The sequence below is a fragment of the Ctenocephalides felis genome, unplaced genomic scaffold (genome assembly GCF_003426905.1).
Source record: "Ctenocephalides felis isolate EL2017-DRISC unplaced genomic scaffold, ASM342690v1 CF-g0.4_SCAFFOLD_03570, whole genome shotgun sequence".
Taxonomy (NCBI): Eukaryota; Metazoa; Arthropoda; class Insecta; order Siphonaptera; family Pulicidae; genus Ctenocephalides; species Ctenocephalides felis.
The window spans coordinates 17,409,417-17,435,541 of record NW_020539724.1 but is presented as its reverse complement, the minus strand read 5'-3'; the positions used below and the strand labels follow the sequence as shown (position 1 = coordinate 17,435,541).

Sequence of the window (26,125 nt, the reverse complement as noted above, 5' to 3'; positions counted from 1 at the left end):
TACAGGAGTTTCAGGAAGTGTGCGAGTCAATGGGCATGAATGTAGAGATACCTTTACCGAAGTATCGAAAACGCACAAACACATTCCAATATCGATATACACTTATGCACCAACACATAGATAGGTTATCGATAGGTGTCTGTGACCCTGATCCGAATCGAACTTTCCGATACGTCAGATTATTCCCAATACTGTTCGTTTATTTATATTTTTATCAATATTCGGTATTGATTATATTGGCTATCGGTTCTATAGTACTAGAAACTTTGGAAATGATGTGAAAGCTTTAAATGGGTGGAAAGCACACATTGACGAAAGTGGTGCACACATTCAAACGATTTGGGTGTATTATATGTGTTTACACAAATGCACACAGGTACGTATATCCATAGATAAAAGAAGAGTATACGTATATCCCTCCATGTATTTTGGGTTAGGATTCAAAAGTTATGCGTATATCTCCTATTGTGTTAGATTTCAAACAGGTAATTGTAATACAAATACAATTTTTGAAAATTAGTATTAATTTTCGACGTTTTTGGAATTGACACGTTTGTATCATCGAATTTACTGACAATTTTATATTTATAAAATAAAATTTGTTACCAATAAAAAATAAATCAAAATTTTAAAAGTGTGCATTGTGTATCACTGCTAGTTTTTTTTCAAGAATAAGAATAATTAAGAACTTAATATATAGTTCTATAAGCTTTTAAAAAAAAATTATTACCAATTAAAAAAATAATCAAAAAATTCAAAATAATACATTCAATACCACTAGAAAATACGATTTTTTCAAGAACAAGAATAATAAAGAACTTAATATATAGTTCTATAAGCTCTTAAAAAAATTTATTACCAATAAAAAAATAATCAAAAAATTAAAATAATATATTCAATACCCCTAGAAAATACGATTTTTTTTCAAGAATAAGAATAATTAACAACTTAATATATATATATATAGTTCTATAAGCTCTTAAAAGAAATTATTACTAATAAAAAATAATCAAAAAATTAAAATAATACATTCAATACAACTAGAAAATACGATTTTTTTTTTCAAGAATAAGAATAATTAGGAACTTAATATATAGTTCTATAAGCTCAACGGCTTGACTTTATAGATGCTTATATCTTTTACATAATTTTATCATTAGAATAATCATACTACTGATGGCTAATTGAGAAAGGAAAAAAGAAAAGAAGAAATAATAATCATTCGATAATAAACAAAAAAAACATGGTACTATTAACATCTCATCCAATATTTGTCATGTAAATAACTTGTATCTAACGTGATTTTACAAATTTTTATTGATATTGTTTTTATTTGTGTTTCCAAAAAGTTCTAGCGTTTTAATTTGAATTATTTTAACCTTTCCACTCGCTAATTCCAAAATTAATACGTATTTTGGCGCCGAAGCGGCGGCGTCCGAGTGGTAAGGGTAAGGACAATGATTTTTAACTCGTTTGGTATATGACTATGCAATTATTATTTTCAGATAAAAAAAAAACCAGTAAAAAAATTATACAGACATTCATCAAATACTTAAAAATATAAAAATAAGTTATGATTTTATACCAGAAAGGCCAGACGACCAGGCTTCAAAGAAAAATTCCTGAAAACCTTATATAGTTTAATTAACTATAATACATCCATTTTACTACATTTTATTGTTTTTTTCCCTTTTGTCTTTAGTTTTTTCTTATTTTATTAGTTCTAGTAGATACGCCACTGGGGGTATCTATACTAATTTGTAAACAATCAAACTTGTCAGCATTTTTTGCTAAATGTAATTATATATAGATTGCAGAATAAAATTAAAATTACAAAAAGGATGCAATATATATTCTCACAACACTATTAAAATATATTTAATATATAATCTCACATCTGATAGAACACATTGTTCAGATTGATGCTAAATATAAAATCTAATGCATTTAACTTTTCTTAAGTTGTAATAGTAATTGTCCAAAAATCGAAAATTAAAAGTTTCTCATATCTAACAGGGTCCATCACTTTTAACTTTATAGATTATATTGATTGTTAAAACTAGCAAAATAAAAAAATAATAATAACAAGAAATATCTAACAGGGCAAAAGTACAGAAAATGGGTACAGTTTTACGAGAACGTGCATCCGATTAGATTGATTCAAAAAATATTCGATTTCGTATTGACTGCGAGACGTGCGATTACTTTTTTGCGAAGGCAGACTTAGTCATTTTGGAGATACGTAGCAAAATGTGCAAAAAATAGCAGTTTGAAAGAATGAAGCATCTGATCAGAATGATTCAAATAGCATGATTAGTTTTTGGAGAAGGCAGGTCCAGCGGATTCAAAATTTTCAAAATTCTCAAAAAAATATTACTCAATATTTTTATTAATATTTGTCGATATCAGTTCATTTGCGATATTGAAAATATGATTCAACATACATTTTTAAAAATTGCTCGTTTTTTTCTTCATAATGCTATGATAACTGCATCTTTGTGATGCGCATTTTATAATATACGTTTATATATACTTATAATATACAATTAAACATAAAACTTTATAACAATTTATTGTAAAGTAGTTTTATGTGTAAACGCCTGATCGTACAGCAATTAAGTAGACATTTTTACAGTTTTTACTACTAAGAACAAGCATAACATAGCGTTGCCACAACAACGCTGTGTTATCGACAGAGTTACTGCAGAATTGGCCCCTTAGAGTACTACTGCAATTATTAAATAATTTAGTACTTTGCCCAAATGAGTATTAAATTTTCTAATGATTGCAGTAGTCATATACTAGAATCGTTTAGAACAGGGGTTCCCAACTTGGTTTGTGCCGTGGACTCCTATTTAACCGATATCGTTTTTTTTATAAATTCTATTTGTACTAACGTTTAGTATTAAACTTATTAAAGTATAGATTCAAATACAAGTTTATACGTTAATCAATTGACTATAAAATAATAAAAAATATATAACATGCTGGTTGTGGAGTTGTGATCCACTACCGTGGATGTCTAAATTTTTTTTTTGCTGATGTGTGGACCCTTTGAAAGTTGTCATGGGCTCTTGAGGGTCCATATGGACCACTTTGGGAATCACTGGTTTATAATCATAGTCCTTAAAAAAATTCAAACCCAATAACTTTCGAAACACAAATCAAATTTATCATAAAAACTTGTAAAAAATAACTATGAACATCACTACTTATAGAAAACAGTTATTACATGACAAATATTGGATGAGATGTTAATAGTACCATGTGATAGGTTAATTAGTAGTTTGTTTATTAATCGAATCATTATTACATCACTAAATCATAACGTCGTATGATTACACATCTGTAAATCATAAAGTGTAAATAAATATAAATAGTCCAAGTTTATTTAGCCGACGTGGACGTGCAAGTATTTCAACTATTCTCGTTGACTTCCAACGAAATCTTGGCTATCAGGAACGCATGCACGTTTTTGCCTTTCGTTCGCGGCAAACCAACTTGCTTTGCAGTTTGATATTCTTTCCGTGATGTCAACATCAATGACATTGATATATAAGATTAATTGAAATCAATGACACACATTACGGTACACCAGTGTTTCCCAACATGTTTAAATCCATGACCTATTCCAACATTTTTAAACAATTATAGCTCCATACAAAAATTTTAGCTATTGAAACTTACGATGAAACACTGAAATTCAAAATGAACTACTTTTCTTGTTAAATTAGTCACCGTAGCATTTTGTCACTAATATCATGAGATGTAATGCAGTGTTTCTCAAAATGATTGTGAAGAAGCAAATTTAAAAAATGGTTCAACACTACCCTGTCTTTTCGGGTTATTTAAATTGTGTCTACATAATTACCTTTATTATGGGTACCTTTATTACCCATTTGGATAATTTGGAAAACATTGCAATACATATTATGATATTGGTTGAAACCAATTATATATGTTTTGATACTTTCTATTTAAAATCTTATATTGCTGATTAAACTGATCACATTAGTTTAAAACTATATTGATAACTTTAATAAAACAATCAATCATATTATATTGTAATACTTAAAATTTTTACATCTACTTAAAAACTAGTTTTAATTTAATTGGATAAGAAGAAGTATCATCTAATGAAATTAAGAATAAAAACTTAAATTATAAGTGAAGTAATTTTGAAAACTTACTGTTTTCAAAATTTGATGTTTTCGATATTTTATCAATTATGTCTATAGTCTAATAACTAAAAAAAATTTTTTTAACTAGTTAAAGTATAAATCTTTATCATAACTACAAGATATAATTTAGCAACCAAAATTTTTTAACATTTCATTATAAAACTCGTGTTTGATATAAAATGCATTATACCAAAAAACTTCTATAAATTTGCAAATATTTCTATTAACGTTGAATAATCACATTTTTTATATTTATTTATATACATTATTTTACATTAATTTGTACTTAATTTAATAGTCGAATATTATTTTACCTATTTAGATTAAAGGTAAATTTTCTATAAAACTTTGACTCCAACAATGGACTTACAAAAGCTTAAATATTTCTAACAATTTGGGCTCTACATTTTCTAGATTTAAATGTTCGATTTTTTTTAAATTTTATAATAAGATCCATATGGGACAATAGGTCAATGAAAATTTTTAACTACAAGCATTGAAAGACGATGATATTAATGATAATTGAAATGAATGATAACTTATTAAATATATTTTTTGTAAAATTGATCTCGTCGAACTTTATAAAAGGTCGGTCCTTACAGAAATGATCTTTTAATATTTAAATTAATCGCCATAAACTTGCTATCTTAATAATCATAGTCAAAGTATCTAATAAATCATTACAGCTAAATCATCTTTTATAATTTCTTACCGTTCCTTATATTGACTGACCAATAAATTTGGTGTCAGATAATCTACAAAGTCGCCAAAGAAAAATTCTGCCGGTACACCATGGAAAACTTGCCTTGCTAGCACTACCAATATGTCTTCAATAGCTTGTGACAAAATTGGACGCAGACTCTCCGATACTGGACGCCAATTGGCGTTCAAATAGGCGTTGGTACTTTGCTCTAAAATAATAAAGTTAATACATAATATATACTAAAATATATTGAAATAAAGGAGTATAAGAAGAAAATATGGGAACATGGATTATTAAGAAAAATAGTTGATTGATTATTTTTAGATAAGAGAATTTAGACATTAATTATGGCTATTTCAAGTAAATAGATTATAACTTTTAAATAAGTGGTGGTACAAAAATAAAATTTGCATAACTATAACAACAGACAATAACAATTTTACTGAGTACCAGTCATTTAAGCTCAAATTAGGAAAAAAATCTCGGAATTTGAGATAACCATCTGCAAGATTGTAAGACACCCTAAAGTTGTCTCAAAACCTACATAGGGTGTAGGGTGCCAATACTATATGTAGGGTTTTGAGACAACTTTATAGTGTCAATATACAAATATTTACAGACATACAGCTGGGTATCTCGAATTCCGAGATGAACTTACTATAATGACTGAACTACTGGTTAAATTTGATTTTATAAACTAAAATTTTGTATATATTAGAAAATTTTATAAAAGTCGATTCCATACCTAATGCTTTGAGACCATCAAACAAATTGTTCAAATTCAAAGTCAAACCTCCAACGTTGAATCGAACTTTAGATGCAGTCACGTTGAAAAAGTGGTAATTGTCCCTTTTGTAGATATTTACTTCGTTTCTCATTTCAATATCGAGATCGGCTAAAAATATTTTATTAAATTTTGAAACTGTACCAGTTGTCTTCGATCTATTTTATTACTAACTTGGTTCAAACCAGCATTTTCCATTGCCAATAAGCGGCACCAACAGAATCCGGCCCTTTAGGTCGTATGTACCTTCAATTCGCAACTTGGGGATTTTCATTAAAGTGTAAAAGTGAAAATTCTTCAGATTCACTCTGAAAAGATAACGTAGGAAAACAATTTTATAGTATCATTAGACAAAACAGATATAGAAAATAATCAGTCACATATCAATTTTCTCTTTTGTGTCTTTCAAAAGTATTGAATTCATTCTTATTATATGTGACTTGCTAATATTTATTTAATGAATATTTATTTCAGTAATAGGAGTAAACTTCTCATAGGATCAGTTATAGTAATTGTCCAAAAATCGAAAATAGAAATTTCTGAATATTTTGGCATAACTTATGATTAGAAAAAATGAAAGTATGTGTTGATACAATTTTTAGTCCACGTTTTCGGGAGCACAGATCAACCGATTTGAATGATTCAAAAAACATTCGATTCCTCGTGATAGGAAGACGTGCTGATTAGTTTTTGGCAAAGACACGCTCAGGCGTTTCGGAGATACGGAGCAAAAAGTGTAGAAAATAGAAACTTGTTTTTTGCGAGAACTGGGCATCTGATTAGAATGATTCAACAAATATTCAGTTTGTATCGACGGGAAGGCGTACTTATTAGTTTTTTGCAAAGGCAGTTCCAGCAGTTTTGGAGATACGGAGCAAAAAGTGCAAGAAATAGCAGTTTGATAATGAATCACCTAATTCAAAAAACAATTTGCTTATGTTGGCAGTGTGAAGAAATGATTAGTTTTCGGGAAGGCGAAAAAAAAATGTTTTTAATTAAAAAAAAAAATCTAAATTTATTTGAATTTTAATTTATATTTATAACTAGCAAACCCGACAAACTCCGTTTCGCCACCAGATGGTTTCGTGAGAAAGATGAAGAAATTCTTTGTTTGTTTTATATTTGAAAAGGAAAAATTTGATCAGGAAAGAAAACCCGGCTTATTTTATATATATAGAAGATAATCTATTTGCAATTATTTAAAACAATTATTGATTATTTTTAATACTCGAATTTTTTATTACGGTGCGTGAAGTTCCAGCAATTTGCATTAGGGCACGATGCCATGCACCACTAATTTTCTTAGCTATAAACCTTGCGGAGCCCAAGACCTTTCCAATGAATGCAAAATTATCGAAATCGGTTCGTGCGTTCTGGAGTTATTTCGTCAGGAAGGAAAACCCGACTTATTTTTATATATATAGAAGATAATCTATTTGAAATTATTTAAAACAGTTATTGATTATTTTTATTACTCGAATTTTTAATTACTGTGCACGAAGTTCCAGCAATTTGCATTAGGGCTAGATGCCATGCAACAACTAATTTCTTAGCTATAAACCTTGCGGAGCCCGAGACCTTTCCAACAAATGCAACATTGTCGAAATCGGTTCGTGCGTTCTGGAGTTATTTCGTCAGGAAGGAAAACCCGACTTATTTTATATATATAGAAGATAATCTATTTGAAATTATTTAAAACAGTTATTGATTATTTTTATTACTCGAATTTTAATTACTGTGCACGAAGTTCTAGCAATTTGCATTAGGGCTAGATGCCATGCACAACTAATTTTCTTAGCTATAAACCTTGCGGAGCCCGAGACCTTTCCAACAAATGCAACATTGTCGAAATCGGTTCGTGCGTTCTGGAGTTATTTCGTCAGGAAGGAAAACCCGACTTATTTTTATATATATAGAAGATAAAAATATTAAACATTTTCGAATATTTTATTATGGTACGGCAAGTTTTTGTGGAGTTAAGGCACGATGCCACATGCGTACTAGTGTACTTAACTAATTAGTCCATTATTACCGATAGTTTTAGTGTTAAGTACTAATGACTAATAATAAAAATAATAAATTAAATAATTAATAAAAATGTGTATAGCCTTGTAACTACATATATAAATATATCTGTATAGTTTGTTTGGATGCCCTGTATTTCGTTCTACATATAACGCTACTCCATATGTTTGTTTTTATCTGAGCTAGTGGGAAAATTTCGATGCGTTTATGTAGCGACAAAATCAGTCCGAATAGTGTCTGTTTGCCTGGCAGTGTATATATAATTATTTCAACATTTCTTATTATAAATAAATTATATTTATATATATAAATACGTTCCGGTGGTTTCACATGGAGAGGACTAGAAGACGAGATATTTCGCAATGTATAATTCTGCATCACTACTTACTAAAGATGTTATAAATTTGAGAACAGATGTAAATAAATAATATGATTGAGGCTAGATCTTGTCAACTATAATTTAATTTATAATGTTTAAAAAAAGTAATATATACATTTGTTTTTATTTAAATTTACAGTAAAAACAATTAGTCCTGAACTCTATTTTGTTCAATTATCATCCACCAGAAATGAGGTACTCACATACTCAGGCATAGTCAAAAGTAATAATAATAATAAATCATATATTTCATTAAATATATATACATAGTGTCAAATTTTTTCGTTTGGACTTTTTACCCTACATGCCTGATATTAAAAACAATTACAAGTAATTAAAATATTCAGTAAATGGTATATATGTGACAAAAACAAAAAAAGTGACATTCTCTCAAAAAAAAATACGTTACTGTCAGCAGTTTTCCAAAATCTCATTACGATATTTAGAAAAGAAAGCCATAAATAAATAAATAAATAAGAAGAAAAGTTAATAACGTTACAATTGCCATTGGTTGATCAGGATATAGTTTGGCATAGACAGAACATTTTATATATAAAAACGCAAAAACAAAATAAAATCATCATATACAAAGTTGTTAATAAATAAAAAAGACAACTCAATTCTAATTATAATTGACACCGTCGTCGAGGCAAACTTTAGTTTTGATATGAATATATATTTATTTTACATTATTTCGAAATTTTTAATTATGCATTAAATTAATACACAATTAATTCAATACATAAACAGAAGGCGATGTTGGATGAATATTGAAATTTAAATGAAAAGTTTATTGAAAAATATAGTTGTCACATAAGGAATTTCAACAGAAAACCTTATAATTATTATTATTATATACAATTACCTATTTTCAACAATTTTGGTTTTAGAAAATCCAGTTATGACCACATTTTCCAAACTTGCATTGACGCTAACTGGTCCTTGGCCCTGAAATGGTATTGCATTTATCATTTAAAGGTGTAAAGTGTATATAAGGATAAAAAAATTCTCAAGCTTACATTTATTTCTGCCAAAATTATTAAAAATATACCTGTCTAATATATATAAGTTATCTGTAAGTTATATAACTAACACAAAAACAAGAGTGGTTGACTACTGGGTTGCTCTCTTGAAATAAATATATTTGGGTTAGATTTTTTCTGGGTTAAGATGAATGTTAGAAAGTTTATAGAACAGGCAGTTTGGATCGTTGCTATTCAAATAGAAGTAAAAAAGGCTAAAGCCCAATTAGTAAAAGAAGAAAACTATGCTAATTTTTTTTAATACATACTGTAGTACTTATTCGATTCATCTTCATTGTGAAATATACATATATTTAAAAATATAAACAATATGCCTAAACAAAGCAGGATTGACATGTATAACAAATATATTATATTCGTTAAATAAAAATATTTTCAAAAAAATAAAAAAAACATTATTGATCTATAAATAAAATATGCATATGTAATTTATCATGAGATTTTTTGTCAATTAGTAATTGATTGGATAATTGAATAAAAACTTTTTGTTATGTTATTATAAAAAAAATCTGAGTGAAATTTGAACATTTTTTCAAACATTCTTCTATACGTATCGAGTACCAATTTGACTCTTATTTAGTGAAAAATCTGTACAAATTAATTTAAAATATACAAAAACCACATACGATTAACAAAACATTTTACTGACGGTCATATTGATGATTTTTTTTATAAGATTTAATCAACTAATTAAGATTTAATTAATTGATTAATATGAATTGTATAAGATTAAATAATGAGATAATAAGATTAAATATGAATGTCCAGGCTTTTGTAAACAATTTGTGTCTTTTATCTAATGAAAGAGGGCCATACTGGCTATAGTCCAATGTTCTTTCATATTTTGAACTGAATTTTATAAAAAAACATTCATAAAACTTTTAGTCATGGTTTATTATAATCATTAGAAATATTTGAATGAGTTATACACATATGATTAATACCAAATATATAGATAAGGAAATGACTATATGCATATCAAATTTTGCAACAATTTAAAAAAAATAAATCTAAGTGATATTATAAAATTTAAATATTATTAATAAATATGTATACCTGCAAAATACGTAGCTTATCAATATGCAAAGGGTCTGCTGCTGGAACATCAATCTCAGCAATCCCTGAAGAAATACAATATAAATATATATATATATATATATATATATATATACATATATTTATATATAAATTTATTTATATATTGTACAGATGCACATATGTGCATATATGATGCACATTTATATATATTCCAAATTCTATCAATTTATATAACTATAAATACAAAATGTTCCCTATAGGTCCAGCCTTACATCAGGGCATCATGCACTGCTTCGATAAAGTGCATAGACTGTTTGTATAAAATGCATATCAAATACGAATATTGTTATGTATATGTAAAAATGTTACGTATGAGTATAGTATCATAAGAATATAAAACTGTTTTCTTCTGAAACGAAAAAAATCAAGATTTGGTAAAGATAAATAAAATTGATTATCCTCCCACATAATAAACAATTTTTTTGACAGACAAAAAAGATATATTTCGCTAGATGGGTAACATTATTACATGTACAATACATTTACAGAAGCTTGAGTGTATTACCCTAGGGCAGGGGTCGGCAACCTGATTGCCGTTAAGGGCGCAAAACTAAATCTGAAACTTACCGAGGGCGCATCGGTATGAAAAAAAAAGATTTTTCATAACTTTATTATAAGTATGTGCGTGTGTATATATATATACATATATATCTTGGTATAATAAAATATATACATTACAAACATTCAGTACATCGTACATCGAAGAGTGTGATTTAATAATACTTAATTATATACATATAATTTAGTGTGAAACTTGTGTGTCCGTATTTTCAGCTATTTTTATAATCAGGAATATAATTAGAGTACCCTGTCCGCAAACAGTTATCTAAAAGTGTGTCATTTAACTTTGTACGGCATTTTGATTTCAAATTTTCATATTGAAAACAAAGACTCGCAATTGTATGTTATTGCACAATATGAGTAAATTTTTAGCGCACATTTCCTTAAAATAGGTACTTATTTCATCGACTAAATTCCGAAACATTTTATCATTACTATGTGCTTTTAAAATATCATTTTGCAAGTTTATTATTTCTAACTCCACGTCTTCGATATTACTAATTTCGAAATACACTGAAACACTTTGCAGAAGATCATCTGCGGCAACTTTGAATGGGTTTTGTAATAAAATCCTAGAACGGGTTCTAATGCTGCGAAAATTTTGAAATCTTGAGCAAAACTCTTCTGCCAATTTGTCTATAACTTCTAAAAATGATGTAGTAGTAAAATTTTCTATATTTATTTATAGACTTTCAACAATATGCCTATATTCGGAAATGTGTGAATTGATTTATGCTAAGGTTATCATACAGTTACATTAACCGAGGGCGCATCTAAAGTTGATCGGGGGCGCCAGGGCGCCCGCGGACGCCGCGTTGCCGACCTCTGCCCTAGGGTATTCTACTTCATCCATGTTTATATGATATTAAAACAATAATTTCAAAGCTGAGGGATTAACATCTAAATATTTTATAGGGATTTTACATTAAAAATTATCATGTTTGTAATAAAATTTCGATATTTTTTAACAGACTCAATTACATGTTATATACGTCCATTATAACTGCCACAACAGGCCATGGGCTACCTCTGTTAGGCAAGAGTATTTGCAAAATAATTGATCTCTGTGACGTAAGTCATAATGAAGAAAAATTATCGATCTGGATTAAAATCAATGTCAACAGAATCGATTCTTAAAAGAATCTATGTAAAGAAATCGGCGCCAATCAGCATAAAATTAAAAATATTTCTGAACAGCTTTTTGGGCAGGAGCCTTCTTGAGTCGGAGGCCTGTAGCATTTTGCCATTTTATAGTTAAGCCACTGTTTAATAAATTATTGACTAAATATTATGGTAAGCTTGGAATAAATAGTTGATTAATATAATCGGGTTCAAATTGGTTTGACAACAATTTGTTTTAGAACGATTGCTGACCGTTAAAACCTCGTACTTCATACCATTGTTGACATGAAGACAACTTGAGAAATGTTAGAATCCTCTTAGTCATCAAGTTCACTTTTTCTTTAGACGCTTAGGGAATGGAGCTAATGTGGGCAAATCAGGTGTTACATAAGAATATTAGGCTAGTTGTCGTGGTGCTATTGAAGTTTATTTTTTATTTTATATATCTTTTAAATTATATGTTAGTTTTAGTGCTGTTTTTACCATGGTTTTGCGAGTGAGTATTTTGTGCAAATATTCCTGTCGAATTCGAGACTTTTGGTTTTGGGTAACTACCTTACCTTGATCAAGAGCCTTGGATTTATTATATTCAGTCAATGTACACGAGAAAAACGTAAGTAAATTAAAATTATTTAAGAAAAATGAGTACGATTTGAAAAACAATTAAACTTGTGGCTTGTGCAATATAAAATTGATCTTTATTTTAATATACATACACTACATGTAGGACTTTATAATTCATAAAATGGATGAATATATTTACAATTTAGAAATGGGTCTATTACATTTTTTATCCATAGGCCTTATATTACATGTAGGTCAGTAGGTCTATGATTTTATCGTATAGGATTTAAGTTTTCGAGCATTTATTTAAGGATTGGGAATATTTTGTTTATTGTATAAATATCATGGCTATTTGAGTTATGGCATTCCAGCACATTGCTAATCACTAAGCTTCATATATATTTCTTTTGTTTACTAATAACTTCTCCAATCTGCGTTTATTAATTTTGAATAATAATAAAATATAGTAATAAAATGTATACAAGTGTATACACATTTAAATTTGTATAAAGTTTGTAATACATTCGTTTAATAATTACTTTATTATCTTCTTTTTTAAATCATAATTTTGATTTCATCTACATAGTTTTGTATTTGCTTTTGTATTTAATGATTTAACTTTTGTACATAATGTTTTCTGATTCAACTTCCTATTTTCCGAAAAATTTGATATTTATCGTGCAAAGACAATATATCTGCCGGCGAATCGCTCGAAAAACGCATGATGCCCTAATACTACGGGTGACTTCACGGCACACTGATCAAAATGGCTGGCGATGTCGAGAACTCGATTTAAAAAAAACATATACATAATCTAATATATTATTTTTTCACTTTGTGTATTTTAGCTCACTTACATATTATATAAAGGTAATCGGTACATATAATTATTCATCATTTATTAATATTTTAATATTTACAGATATCAATCAGTGAATCAGATCAATTTTATAAAATTGTGTGCACGATCTATTTTTCAATTTTAACTTTAGTTGTATACTTCTAGTAAAACATTTATATTGAGAATGTTATGTGCAATCTAATTAAATAAATTTGAAGAATTAAATGACTGCGATGTCGAGATACTCGATTTTAAAAATAATATATTATTTCTTTTACTTCATGTATTTTATAGCCTACTTGCACTTACATATTATATAAAATTAATCGATACATATTATTATCCATCATTTATCCAATATTTTAATATTTACAGATAGTATAGGAGCCAGCAACGTTTTCAAAACAAGCATTTCAGTCAGGCTGGTTTTTGTGGTATGTGGTCCTTGGTGCTCTCTCGGTTAGGGTAAGGGCCGTCTGGCAGCTGGAAGTGGTTGCGTTAATTAGTGCGCAGCCAATTTGTACAGCGCGATTTCAAAATTTTGAAAGCATTTTAGTCAGCCCAATTTTCGTTTTTTTGACTTCGAATAGGTTCACCAGACTCAAATTTTTTGTTGCCAGACATTTTGGGCGCGCTGCTAAATATGTGCCAGACGCCAATTTATTTATTAATTTTTTTAAAAATTCAAATCATTTTAGTCCGTCTGTAATTTTAATATTATGTTCATTAAGGGTCAAGAAACATAAAATTAATTTGCCAGACGTTTCTGCGGTTGTTAAGCATGTCTGGCAACAAAAAAAGTCTGGCAATATGATACTAGTAGACAGAGTGAGACAATCGCTAAATACATTGGCGCAAATGAAACAAAAAAATATATACTCGTAAGAACGCTATACGTTTACTAGGCAGAAAACCATAAGAAAAATCAAGTAACTACATTAGACAGATGTGTTTGTATAAACTTCTCCGCAAAATTGTGTTTATACCATTTTCTTTAGAATCACCGTTTCTTACAAATTGCCATCTGGAAAGTTAAAAAATTCATATTTCTCATAATATGCAGCCTTTATAAATAATCATCAAAGGTGAATTATAAGTGAAAAATAAAAATCCATTGATTTGTTTTGGATAGATGAGTTTAACGAGTCTTATGATATATCACATTGTAGTATTATTGTCCCAGTGTGGAGATTCGCATACTTGATTGTTTGAAGGAATTAATCGAAATAATTATGTATAAATGAATGCGAGGCGTGTTATAAACATCCAAAGTGCTTAAACAGTTATCATATTAAGCCATAAGACGAATAAATCTGTATAATAGACGTTTTTATTCGTTGTTAAAAAAAACGATATTCCCAATTATAATCTTGATTTAAGAGACCTAGGTCGAATGACTATCGTTATATAGTGATACATATTGATCTAAAATGAACCCATTTGAATTTTTGAATTATTAAATACACTTCGATTTTTAAAAAACATTGCTCAATTTACAGCTAAAAGCTGAAAAAAAAGAGCGGAGAATGTTTGCTGTACAATATATATTGTATATTTTATATATATATATATATATACTAGAATTTTAAGATCCTATTCTAGGGGTAGCTCGAACTGGTAAGGTAGCAAAACTAGTATTATCAGTATTAAGTATAGGTATGTGTTACAATTAGTTGCTGCTAAAGCCATGTAATATGTACATGTACCAATAATATTACATGTATCATGTAAAATTAAGTCATTCGACTCAGTTAACTTAGTGTGATAAAAAAATGCGTACAGCAAAAATAATGATTATTGTCAGTTCTCATTGCAAAACTTAAAATATATGATATTCTTAGGAAATTGACGATGTTACTTAACCACTGTCGAGTCAAATTTTTCAAAATATTAACAGCAATATTTTAGAATCATTAACATATTTTTTAGAGCTAGTAAAATTAAAAAATTGACTAATATGATGCAATTTCTTTGTCTTTTCTAATGAGGTCTTTATTTAATTTTATTTTATGAAAATGTTATTGAAATTGCACTAACTTTAAATAGTATACGTATTGCGCTCTTACGAGTATAATAGTTTTTGTTTCATTCGCGCCAATGTATTTAGCGATTGTCTCACTCTGTCTACTAGTATCATATTGCCAGACTTTTTTCGTTGCCAGACATGCTTAACAACCGCAGAAACGTCTGGCAAATTAATTTTATGTTTCTTGACCCTTAATGAACATAATATTAAAATTACAGACGGACTAAAATGATTTGAATTTTTAAAAAAATTAATAAATAAATTGGCGTCTGGCACATATTTTGGCAGCGCCCAAAATGTCTGGCAACAAAAAATTTGAGTCTGGTGAACCTATTCAAAGTCAAAAAAACGAAAATTGGACTGACTAAAATGCTTTCAAAATTTTGAAATCGCGCTGTACAAATTGGCTGCGCACTAATTAACGCAACCACTTCCAGCTGCCAGACGGCCCTTACCCTAACCGAGAGAGCACCAGGGACCACATACCAAAAAACCAGCCTGACTAAAATGCTTGCTCGAAAACGTTGCTGGCTCCCGTACTAAGATATCAATCTGTAAATCAGATCAATTTTATAGAATTTTGCGAACGATCTATTTTTCAATTTAAGCGTTAGTCGTAGACTAGTAAAACATTTATACTGACTAGTTACAATTTTATATGTGAAATTATATGAATTGAATAAATTTAAATAATTTTTTTTTTGACAGAAAGACTGAAAAATTCATTTCGATATATATAGTAACAATCAATGCATATACAATATATTATTTTAACGTGTGAGTAAAGTGTGTGTCTGTCTAAACAATTTATATTTAATAAATAATTTTAACAATTTGCACTTATATAACAAACGACTATTTATTACTATTAAATATAACGTAAAAATTATATCCAATTATTCAACGGCCAAATAAAAATTTTGAAATATTATACAAAATCCACACTAAAGGAACAACGCGTAGAAATAAAATATAAATTTATTTAAAAATGTTTATTTTCGAAAACCAAATATGTCTCGTCGTTCATCTTAAAATATAAAAAAGTATACAAAAGTAAGTAAAATACTATGATAATATAAACATATTTTGTTATTGAACATATAATTGGATTATTGTTATATCGCTTATCATATATTATTATTATTATTATTATATATTATTTGGGCACGATGCTATAAGAGTATATATTAGTACCGATTTTTTATATTTTTGGTGCAAATCAGATGTTTCCTTGAATTCGTACTATATTGAACAAATTATTATTATTTAGAAATAAATAAAAAGATATACTCATTTATACTTGTTTATCTTTTATTTATTTATTTTTATTTTTTTAATTTATTTTTATACCTTCGAAATCTGAATTTAGTATTTTCACCATTTTCATTTGGCTATTGGGAACAAGTAGATGGCAATAGTATTTTTAGATCCTGTGATGACTCAAATAACGGATTTTAAATATATGTATGTCAGAATTTTTCAGGTGGTTAAAAATAAATATAGTGAAAAACCGAAAGCAGAAAATAATCCATTAATTATTTCATTTTAATTTAATTTATTCTTTAATTTTACTAGACGAGCTTTTAACGGATTTTGGTAATGAAAAGAAATAATAATTAAATTGGATATACTTATATTAAATGTAATTGAACATATATATTTAAATTTATTATTGAAATCATATATTCATTCATTAAAAGAGAGCGAAGTTGTGTCTTAACTAATTTAATCAAACTTTTCGAGTTATAGTTGGATTCTTATTTGAATTATTTGAAATAATGTAAAAACCACAAACAAGGAACAAAAAGCTTGATAGGCAGCACTACTGCTTGATATCTGGTTCTTCTAAACGCAGGTTTGAACCTGGGATTTTGTGTTTACAAAGCCAAGAGCTTACCATAACTCTACAAACCCTTAAATACTCGGATTTTATTTTAACTATTACTGAATCTAAATTACATACCTGTAGCAAGTTTGCTGAACAGCCCTTGTATAGATTCGAGATTACACTTTTTAAAGTCAGGTGCTTTCAATGTGCAACTCTTCATAAAATCGGCTAAAAGAAAATTAAAAAATTTTATAAAAACCAGAAAATTTTATACAATGCATAATGTATGTGCACACAAAAACCCGCATACACACTTATATATATATAATAATAATATATATAAAAAAATTAATTGAATATTTATGAAAAGGTATGGGCATCCCTTCAATATTGAAGCAAATTATTACATGTCCTTAATCGTTTATGTATTATATTTTTAGCGACTTTATATTGATTAATAATAGTTTGTTTCACTTATATATTTCATTTATTATTTTATAATTATAATAACAATAGAATCAGTTGTTTCATAAATAAAATTAAAATGTACCTTTTGTTAATGCTAATGTTTAAAACCCAGTTTAATGTTTAAACTAGTGATTGGATGTTTTCAACGAAATACGTTTACAATTTTTTTTCAACTGTATTGGCAATTAATTGTTTATTTTTATACTGACTGAATTTTCTAATATTGATTAATTGCTTATGTTTACTAATATATAACTTTTTAACTTGTGATAAATTATTAGAGCATAAATAAATTCGAAAAAAACTGGATAGAAATCATGATGTTATGATTTATCAATAATTATAACATGGCCGTTAAAATAAATAAAATATATAAAGTTTGTTATTTTGAATATATTTTTAAATTTATATTTTTTTATTAATTATATTTTATGAATTGTTATACTTATTAGGTTGCATCAAATTTAAGATGACAAAAGTTAAAATTATCCTAAACGTTTTATATGTGTAAAAAATAATTAACATAATCGTATAAATATGTATGTATATACATGTGTTATTTAATTATTACATCATTAATAAATAAATAGGCACTTAAAATATTTCCATATATAACAAATATAATATAATAAAATTTCCTATGCCAATAAGTGTGTTGAAGTGAAAGTAGTTTGATTAGAAGATCTGAATTTTAAATATTTTTTTTGTTTATGCTTGAATTTTATAATTTCAACTTTTCCATTTGTTGCATAATACCACAACAGATGAATATTATATTTAAATCGTATCATAATATTATCATTAATTTTTTTTTAAATTTTATTTTGTTATAAATTACAATCTACCTAAATATAAAGACATGGATTTATTAATTTGATAAATAACATAGATTTTTAAAAGGAAAACCCAATGGGTCACCTTTTATTAATGTACTAAATTATATCTTAATCAAATTTTATTATCATTAAGTAATTAAATAGTTTTCACTTACGTTGTTCTGTTAAATATTTCAAATTCTCAGCATTCACAAAACTGAACACAACACAAAATAATATAATGTTTATTTTACACATTTTAACTATTTGAAAACACAAATTTTAAATTTTCTAATTATTGTTTGTTAAGCCTTGAACAATCACTATTTAAAATTAAATCAAAATTCAAGAAATTTTTAATGTAGACATAAGTTTTTACAGAATTTTCTATCATAACTTGTGTAATTAAAATAAGATTTCACTCTGCTAATTTTACATAAATTTTTCACCCAAAGTATAAAATATTTTGATTCTGTAAAAAATATGTAAAGATATTGCATTTATTTATTATAAGAACTTAAATTTTTCATAAAAAACAAATATAAAGGAATCAAAAAAAAATTTTGGAACGTTATTATTAGTTTTATACATTATCTATAAAATATATTTTGTTCATGCGAGTTTACGAAAAAAACTTTATAAAAAATATTATTTCACTGATAATGAAAAACAGCAATAAAAATATTTTTTTTTATAAATTTAGATACATTATAATGAAAATGCAATTTTTTCATGTAGTATGTTTTAAAATAAGTAATATTGATATACTTTAAAATTAATTTTTAATTAATTTACTAATTAAAAAGCTATTTAAACCCATAAATATTTAAATTGTGTACTGATGTTCACAAGTTTCACAAATATTGCTTTAAAATATAATAAACTTATTTAAAATATAATAAAATTATTTAAAATATATTTAAAATATTTAAAATAGAAATATTATAAACTTCGATACATTATGATAAAAATACATATTTTTAAGTAATTAAACTTTAAAATTTTTAATTAATACATTAAGTAAAAAGCTATTTAAACCTATAAATATTTAAATTGTGTACTGATGTAAACATAGCCACACAAATGTTGCTTTAAAAGGCGATAAAATAATTTAAAATCTTTAAAAAATTTATAAAATAATAAAAATATTAATTATTTATGGATTATATAGGTTTTTAATATGATTACTTCTGTTGATTTTCAAAAAAACAAAAAAAAATATAAAAAACTTTTCTGAGATATAAATCACTATTTATTATTCACAATATTATTAAAATTATTCACACTCATTTAATTTGAACCAATCACTCATCGATATTTTTTATATATTAAAATAAAAAATAAAATTTAATTTTTTATTAAATTTTCGACAGATTCTCGTACTAATTTGAATAAGATGTTACTCTTAAGAAGCATAATCTTAAAATGAAGTGTGTTTTCGATTTTATTTAATGCATAAAATTTCTATGCATATAGAAACATGCATCATTCACTAATACATATTTGGCAAAATATATACGTATCAGTATATTTAAAACATATAAGTTTAAATAGACATATTCACATATATCGCGTGGGGAAATGGAAAATTGAAAGTTAAGGCTGGATGTGTGGTGTGTTACGTGTAAATATATTATAAATATAAACAGATACATGTATATATTTTTAAATAAATAAAAAAATATTTAAAATACATACCCCATGTATTTTAAAATACATGAAAAATATATTTTGAGGACTAACCAATAATTGAACAAGCCTTTGAAAACCTACTGAAAAAGGCTCGTATCCCATCCTTTTTATTTATGCTATCTATGTTTGGCGACTGAGGACAGAAAAAAGCGTCCTCTATTAGTTTCTCAAAAACAAATAAAAAAGATCATTTATGAAATATGAAAAAGTATTTAAACAACAGTCCTTATCAGAACTCCCCAATATTAGTAGCCCTAAACCACACAGGATTAAATTCTATGCTTCAGGAATATTTATTCTAGAAAATGTAAAAGTTATAAGTGTTATATATTATATCACATTCTGTTTATTTTTTTTTATTAATAACAATCAGAATATAATTACATTCATTACATTATGGAAGTTCATGAACATTGTAATATTATATGTGTAATAGCACAGTCAAAAATTGTAATATTCAGATTTTTCAGCACGTCCAGAAATAACTTCCAATTGTAAGACAAGTATCATCAATTGCACCTAAATATGTCTCGACTTATTATTCAAGACTCTAATCTGTGAAATTAAACCACATTATTATTAAATTAAATTATAAATCTGAACAAAATTTGTTTTCTGGTTAGAAGTCATATATCAAATGTCCAGAAATAACTTCCAATTGTAAGACATCAATTGCACCTAAATATGTCTCGACTTATTATTCAAGACTCTAATCTGTAAAATTAAACCACATTATTATTAATTAAATTATAAATCTGAACAAAATTTGTTTCTTGGTTAGAAGTCATATATCAAATGTTTCTAGTCAAATGATTAATCTTTAACGTTAAAAACGTTCTAATGTTAGAATCGAATCGTTAAAATGGACATTCTTCTATTTTATTAAGTACTTTGTATGTATTTATATAAAGTTTGTGTGTGAGTGTGTATGTATGTATATATATAAATATATAGATAAATATTATATTAATAAATAAATCGAAACGTTATTAATTCCAAGATGTTTTATAATTAAAAACAAAAGTTTTGTTTTTCTCTTTTCGCTCTGTTTCATGCACGCCGTTTTAATTATTCTAGAATTTATATGGAGATAAAGTATAAGCACACACACACCCATATATATATATATATATATATATACATATATCAAACAAGAATCAAAACAAGATACTTTGCTGAAAAAACCATACCTCTAATATGAATTTTGATGTTCCATGCACTGACATGACTGAAATAAGGGTTAAATTTTGAAAATTTTTATTTTGACTCATTTAGGGTGCCCCAATCGCGTCTAAATGTATGACCGATCCCCCACTAATTTTGGAAGGCTGATGAACCCATACCCAGGGGGTTTACCCCCTTAGATTCCACCCCCTAAGAGTTTTTTCAAAACTTAACCCTTATCTTTGTTTTTGGACCTTCTTCTCTCTGGTTGATACGTGAAGGTATTTTTTATTTTTATTTTTTTATTTTCTTCATTGAATTACAATCTGTCTTTACAAATAGGAAGGCATTCAGTAATTTTGATGATATATGAAATATTAAACATTAGATATAAAAGGTTACCCAGTATTAATAAGCCTTTTCAATTTTGATATATTAAATTTAAATTTTGTGATTATATATAGTAAACTTAAAAATAAAATGATCTATGAGGTAAATGAGTATAAATTGTGAATTATAACAACTAATAAAAAAAGACATAACTAATAAAGTAAGCACAATAAAAATAACGTAGAGGTATATAAAAAAATATCATATATTAGTTCAACTTTTCATGTTTTGATGTGCTAAGAAGTCTATAAATGTTCAAACTAACAATATTAAACTGATGAATTTATTTCCAGATATCTTGAGATACATTATCTAATAGTCACATAAGAAAATTGAAAACGAGGAAATTTAGGATTAAATCTCAGAATCCAGTTTGACTATCCGTGAGAGATGCGAGTTCATATGGAAAGAGAAAACTGGTTACACGTAAGTATCCATTACATAAGAAAAGCATTCGCACTATTAAATAATTCCTGACATACTTTACATATAAATTATTTATTACATATATATATATATATATATTATGCTTAAAATGTTAGCAGAAAATAAGTAGATCGAAAATAAAATATCAATAATTGAATACAATTATTGTGTATGTTTCTACACTAATTATGTTATCATTCAGCTGGTCTTATGAAGAAGAACACACATTTAGTGTTAAAATGTGCGATCTTAACTTTCATTGATCTCTATTTTCCTATAAGCTACAAATATTTCAAAAATATTCACACTATAAGAGAAAATATAAAGAGAAATATAGAGAAATATCTGTAATATCCTAAATTTTTTGAACAAAAAAATCTGTTTTTCGTGAAACTTTTTCATCGAAATTTCACCGATACGATTTTTCATCTTCGTCGTCAGGAATAGTTAAGAATCGTTTAAAAAGTACGTACATATTTTACTGTATTTTTTTATAGCAATATTTATATAATAAGAGAACTTAAAAAATAATTGGTAATTTAAGCCATTAATCAAATTTAACCAAATTTATATCTCCGAAACGTCAATAAACGATTACAAATTGAAAAAGTTTCATGAAATAAAAAACAAAAGCTTCTCTTATTAGGACCATACGATGTAAAAACATATGAATACATATACGGTGACTCGTGTTTCGTGTTACGATGGCCATTTTCACTTGAAAATACAGATCAAAAATATGTTTTCAATTGAATATTTCCTATTTTCGGGCACTGCGGTGTGAAAAGGGCTATTTTCTAAGTAAAAACTGATGTCACCACAGCTTGACATGATCAGGCTCTGATTCGAAGTGCATAGCAAGTCACTATGCGCAAGAAAGCCCTAAACCTTAAATAAAATATATTTTATATAAGGATCAGTAGTCTGTTTTCAAAATGACAGGATTCTGTTAATTTTTTTCTATTTTGGTCAAAATTTAAATTTTAGGCCAATTATCTAAAGGATTGTTTTATTTTTGAAGGACTATTTAATCTTCTCAGACTGGGGGCAACAAAAATAATACATGCTATAATTTTATTATTATTTACTGTTTACATAAAAGTTTCAGAATGTTAGTTCAATCTTGGAGTTGTGATTGTTTTAATAATAAGAATCAATTGCGCTACGAAATTCTAGTACAAATGTTAGCATGCAAAGCACTTCAAAGCCAATGAAAAATTGCAAAACCACAAAACATTTATTACAACAGTGTATTTGCAATAGCTAAATATTTATCCTGCGGTATAGCTTTAAATAATAATAAAAAAATATTCCGAATGGTAAATATGTATAGCTTAAGTATGTTATCTATGATATAATTAAAAGAAATAATAAAATAAAATATTTTATTGTATCTACTGCATGAAACTAATAATACCTGTCAATTACATTTAATTATTTTATTATTTGAAATTTTGCAATGTCCCATGGAAATGAGAATATGGAATTCATGTTATTTATGAAGTAATAAAGGTGAACGAAATAAAGAAAAAGTTAACATACGTGCAATTTCCTGTAATTTTGCAATAGTGCAACTCTAAAACTGCATTCTCTGGTCTCTTATTTTCAAAGTTGTGCAATATATTACTATCATATATATATATATATATATATATATATATATTCTAATTTTAATGTCAAGCGACTCATAATGACTTGAAACGACTGAAAAACAACACCTAGTTAATTCCTTGACGTCATCTAAAAATCTTGTAGAATGAAAATAATAATGTAGTAAAAATGTTCTAATTCTAAAACAAATGATAGAAATTTGACATGAAACAAGCCTCTTCTTTTGCTTGGATTTGTGTACGCTGTTGAAAGGGTCTTTTAGGAATCAAATCTTTGGAAAATCCGTTGAAAAGCTACATATAAAATACATGAATATTAATGTAGAAGTGTATATGAACCGAAATCGGTATATGTATAACAATATATCGTCGTATATACGATATACCTACAGATGTCGATGCATGTAGAGGGTGTCATTAGGCACGGCGAAGGACTTTTATTCGATTGCAGGACATGTCAATCAAAAGCTTGGGGACACATATGTTCACTTTCAATAAACGAACGTACACTTTCAAATATATATACACACACACACATATATATATATATATATATATATATTCAAACCTTTTTTAAGAAAATATTAAAATTTAAAATAATAAAAAATTGCTTCTAAAATATTTAATAAAATAATTACTATTTTTATAGACGTAAACTTTTACAACTAGAAGAATAACAAGTGGAAGTTTAGAATTAAATAAAATAGGCTTTAAAATACTTCATCATCTGACTATTAACAGTGATTTCGACCTTAACATAGATTAATATAGTATGAACTTTTTCTTTAATCTAGCCCTTGCAATGTGGAGCTTTTTGGCAAGTTAATTTGGCAAGTGATCTTTGAGACGGCTTTTGGATTTTTTTAAAGGGCTCGAATTTTATCGTTGATAATACTTTGATCTACAGGTGTATATGGTTGCCTGATTATTATTATTTTTTTATTAATTAATAAACAGCAATCAAAATTACACGTAAGTCTAAAAGCTATTCTGCTATGATTTAACCACAAAAAATATATATAATAAAAGGAATAATAATAATATTATTATTATAAATAATAATAGATAATGGCGATGATAAGAGTAATAATAATAATAATTATGCGTGATTATTTAAAGTCGAGAATAACTTAATCTCTAAATTTTTAAACCTAATTTTATACACAACTATACTCTCACTGTATAGGCTTTTTTTTAATTTGTGGCTCTCAAAAATTACAAATTAATTTGTAATAATATAATATTTCGATTATAATAGCTCCATTGTGAACTATCGCGAAACATCTGTAAATACAAATTACTTTTCGAATTGACCAAATATATCTGATTTTTAACATTAAAATACATATGTATATAACTATATGCATGTATAAATGTATATATATATACACGTATATATATATATATATATATATATATATATATATATAAGTGTTCATACACTTCTATTGAATATTTTATGAGGAGAAATTATAGAACATAAATGTGGCGTGTTAAATTATGAATTAACTCTTTTCATCTCAATTTATGTGAGTAATATGCTGTGTAAATATTATATATATATATATATATATATATATATATATATACATATTATAGGTACGCAAATAACTCAGGAAAGGTTGAAAGCTTAGAGGTCCCTAATCAACTTTTCTGAGGAAAGCTAGTTAAATAGAGCTTAAGCCATTAGTATATATATATATATATATATATATATATATATATATATATATAATATTAATTAATTATATACAGCAAATTTGGCAGATAAAAATTGTTTTTTTGAATTTCATCGATAGATAAACAATCAGTATAATTAACCAATATATTGGAAATAATTGTTAAATGGACTAGAACCAGAATGTGTCAGATATTTATATGAAAAATACCTTTACACGCAAAGGCTGTTACTATTTATTGCTTCACAAGACGTGATCTAAAATCCGAATAATAAAAATAATAAATGTTTCTTCTTAAACATAAAACAAGAAGTAGTCCAGCCATTAACTAACCTAGGAATTTGAGATACCCAGCGAACACCCTACCATATGTAGGTTCTGAGATAACTTTTAGGTGCCAATATATAAGTATTTACAGACTTGGATATCTCGAATTCCGAGATTCTTACCTAATTTAAGCTTAAATGACTGGACTAAGGTTATAACTGCGCAACATGGCATTTTAATTTTTGGAAACTTAATATTATTTGCTTCACAAATAATATAGTATGGCATAGTTATAGGAGTAAATTCTTAATTATAATTGCATAAAAAACAAAGCTATGCTAATTTCTTACAATACATTAATATTTTACATGGTTGTGAATATTTGATTTTAGTTACGAATCATGCAATTGTGTCTTGTAATTTTAATGAATTTTAGAAGATGTTTGGAAAACTGAGCAG

General features: G+C 26.7%; 2 protein-coding genes across 2 annotated transcripts in view; both read right to left on the bottom strand.

The window, feature by feature from the left end:
• LOC113383498 overlaps positions 1 to 3,899 on the bottom strand; it is a 17,516-nt gene extending 13,617 nt beyond the window's left edge. The window contains exon 1 of the mRNA XM_026621761.1: positions 3,872 to 3,899. Within this exon, the coding sequence (XP_026477546.1) occupies positions 3,872 to 3,899 (28 nt within the window). The remainder of the gene's footprint in view (positions 1 to 3,871) is intronic.
• A 990-nt stretch (positions 3,900 to 4,889) lies between these two features.
• LOC113383497 overlaps positions 4,890 to 26,125 on the bottom strand; it is a 34,333-nt gene continuing 13,097 nt past the window's right edge. Inside the window, exons 2-7 of the mRNA XM_026621760.1 lie at positions 17,291 to 17,383; positions 10,172 to 10,236; positions 8,938 to 9,020; positions 5,843 to 5,976; positions 5,630 to 5,779; positions 4,890 to 5,092 (exon numbers count right to left, since the gene is read on the bottom strand). Of these exons, the coding sequence (XP_026477545.1) occupies positions 4,890 to 5,092; positions 5,630 to 5,779; positions 5,843 to 5,976; positions 8,938 to 9,020; positions 10,172 to 10,236; positions 17,291 to 17,383 (728 nt within the window). The remainder of the gene's footprint in view (positions 5,093 to 5,629; positions 5,780 to 5,842; positions 5,977 to 8,937; positions 9,021 to 10,171; positions 10,237 to 17,290; positions 17,384 to 26,125) is intronic.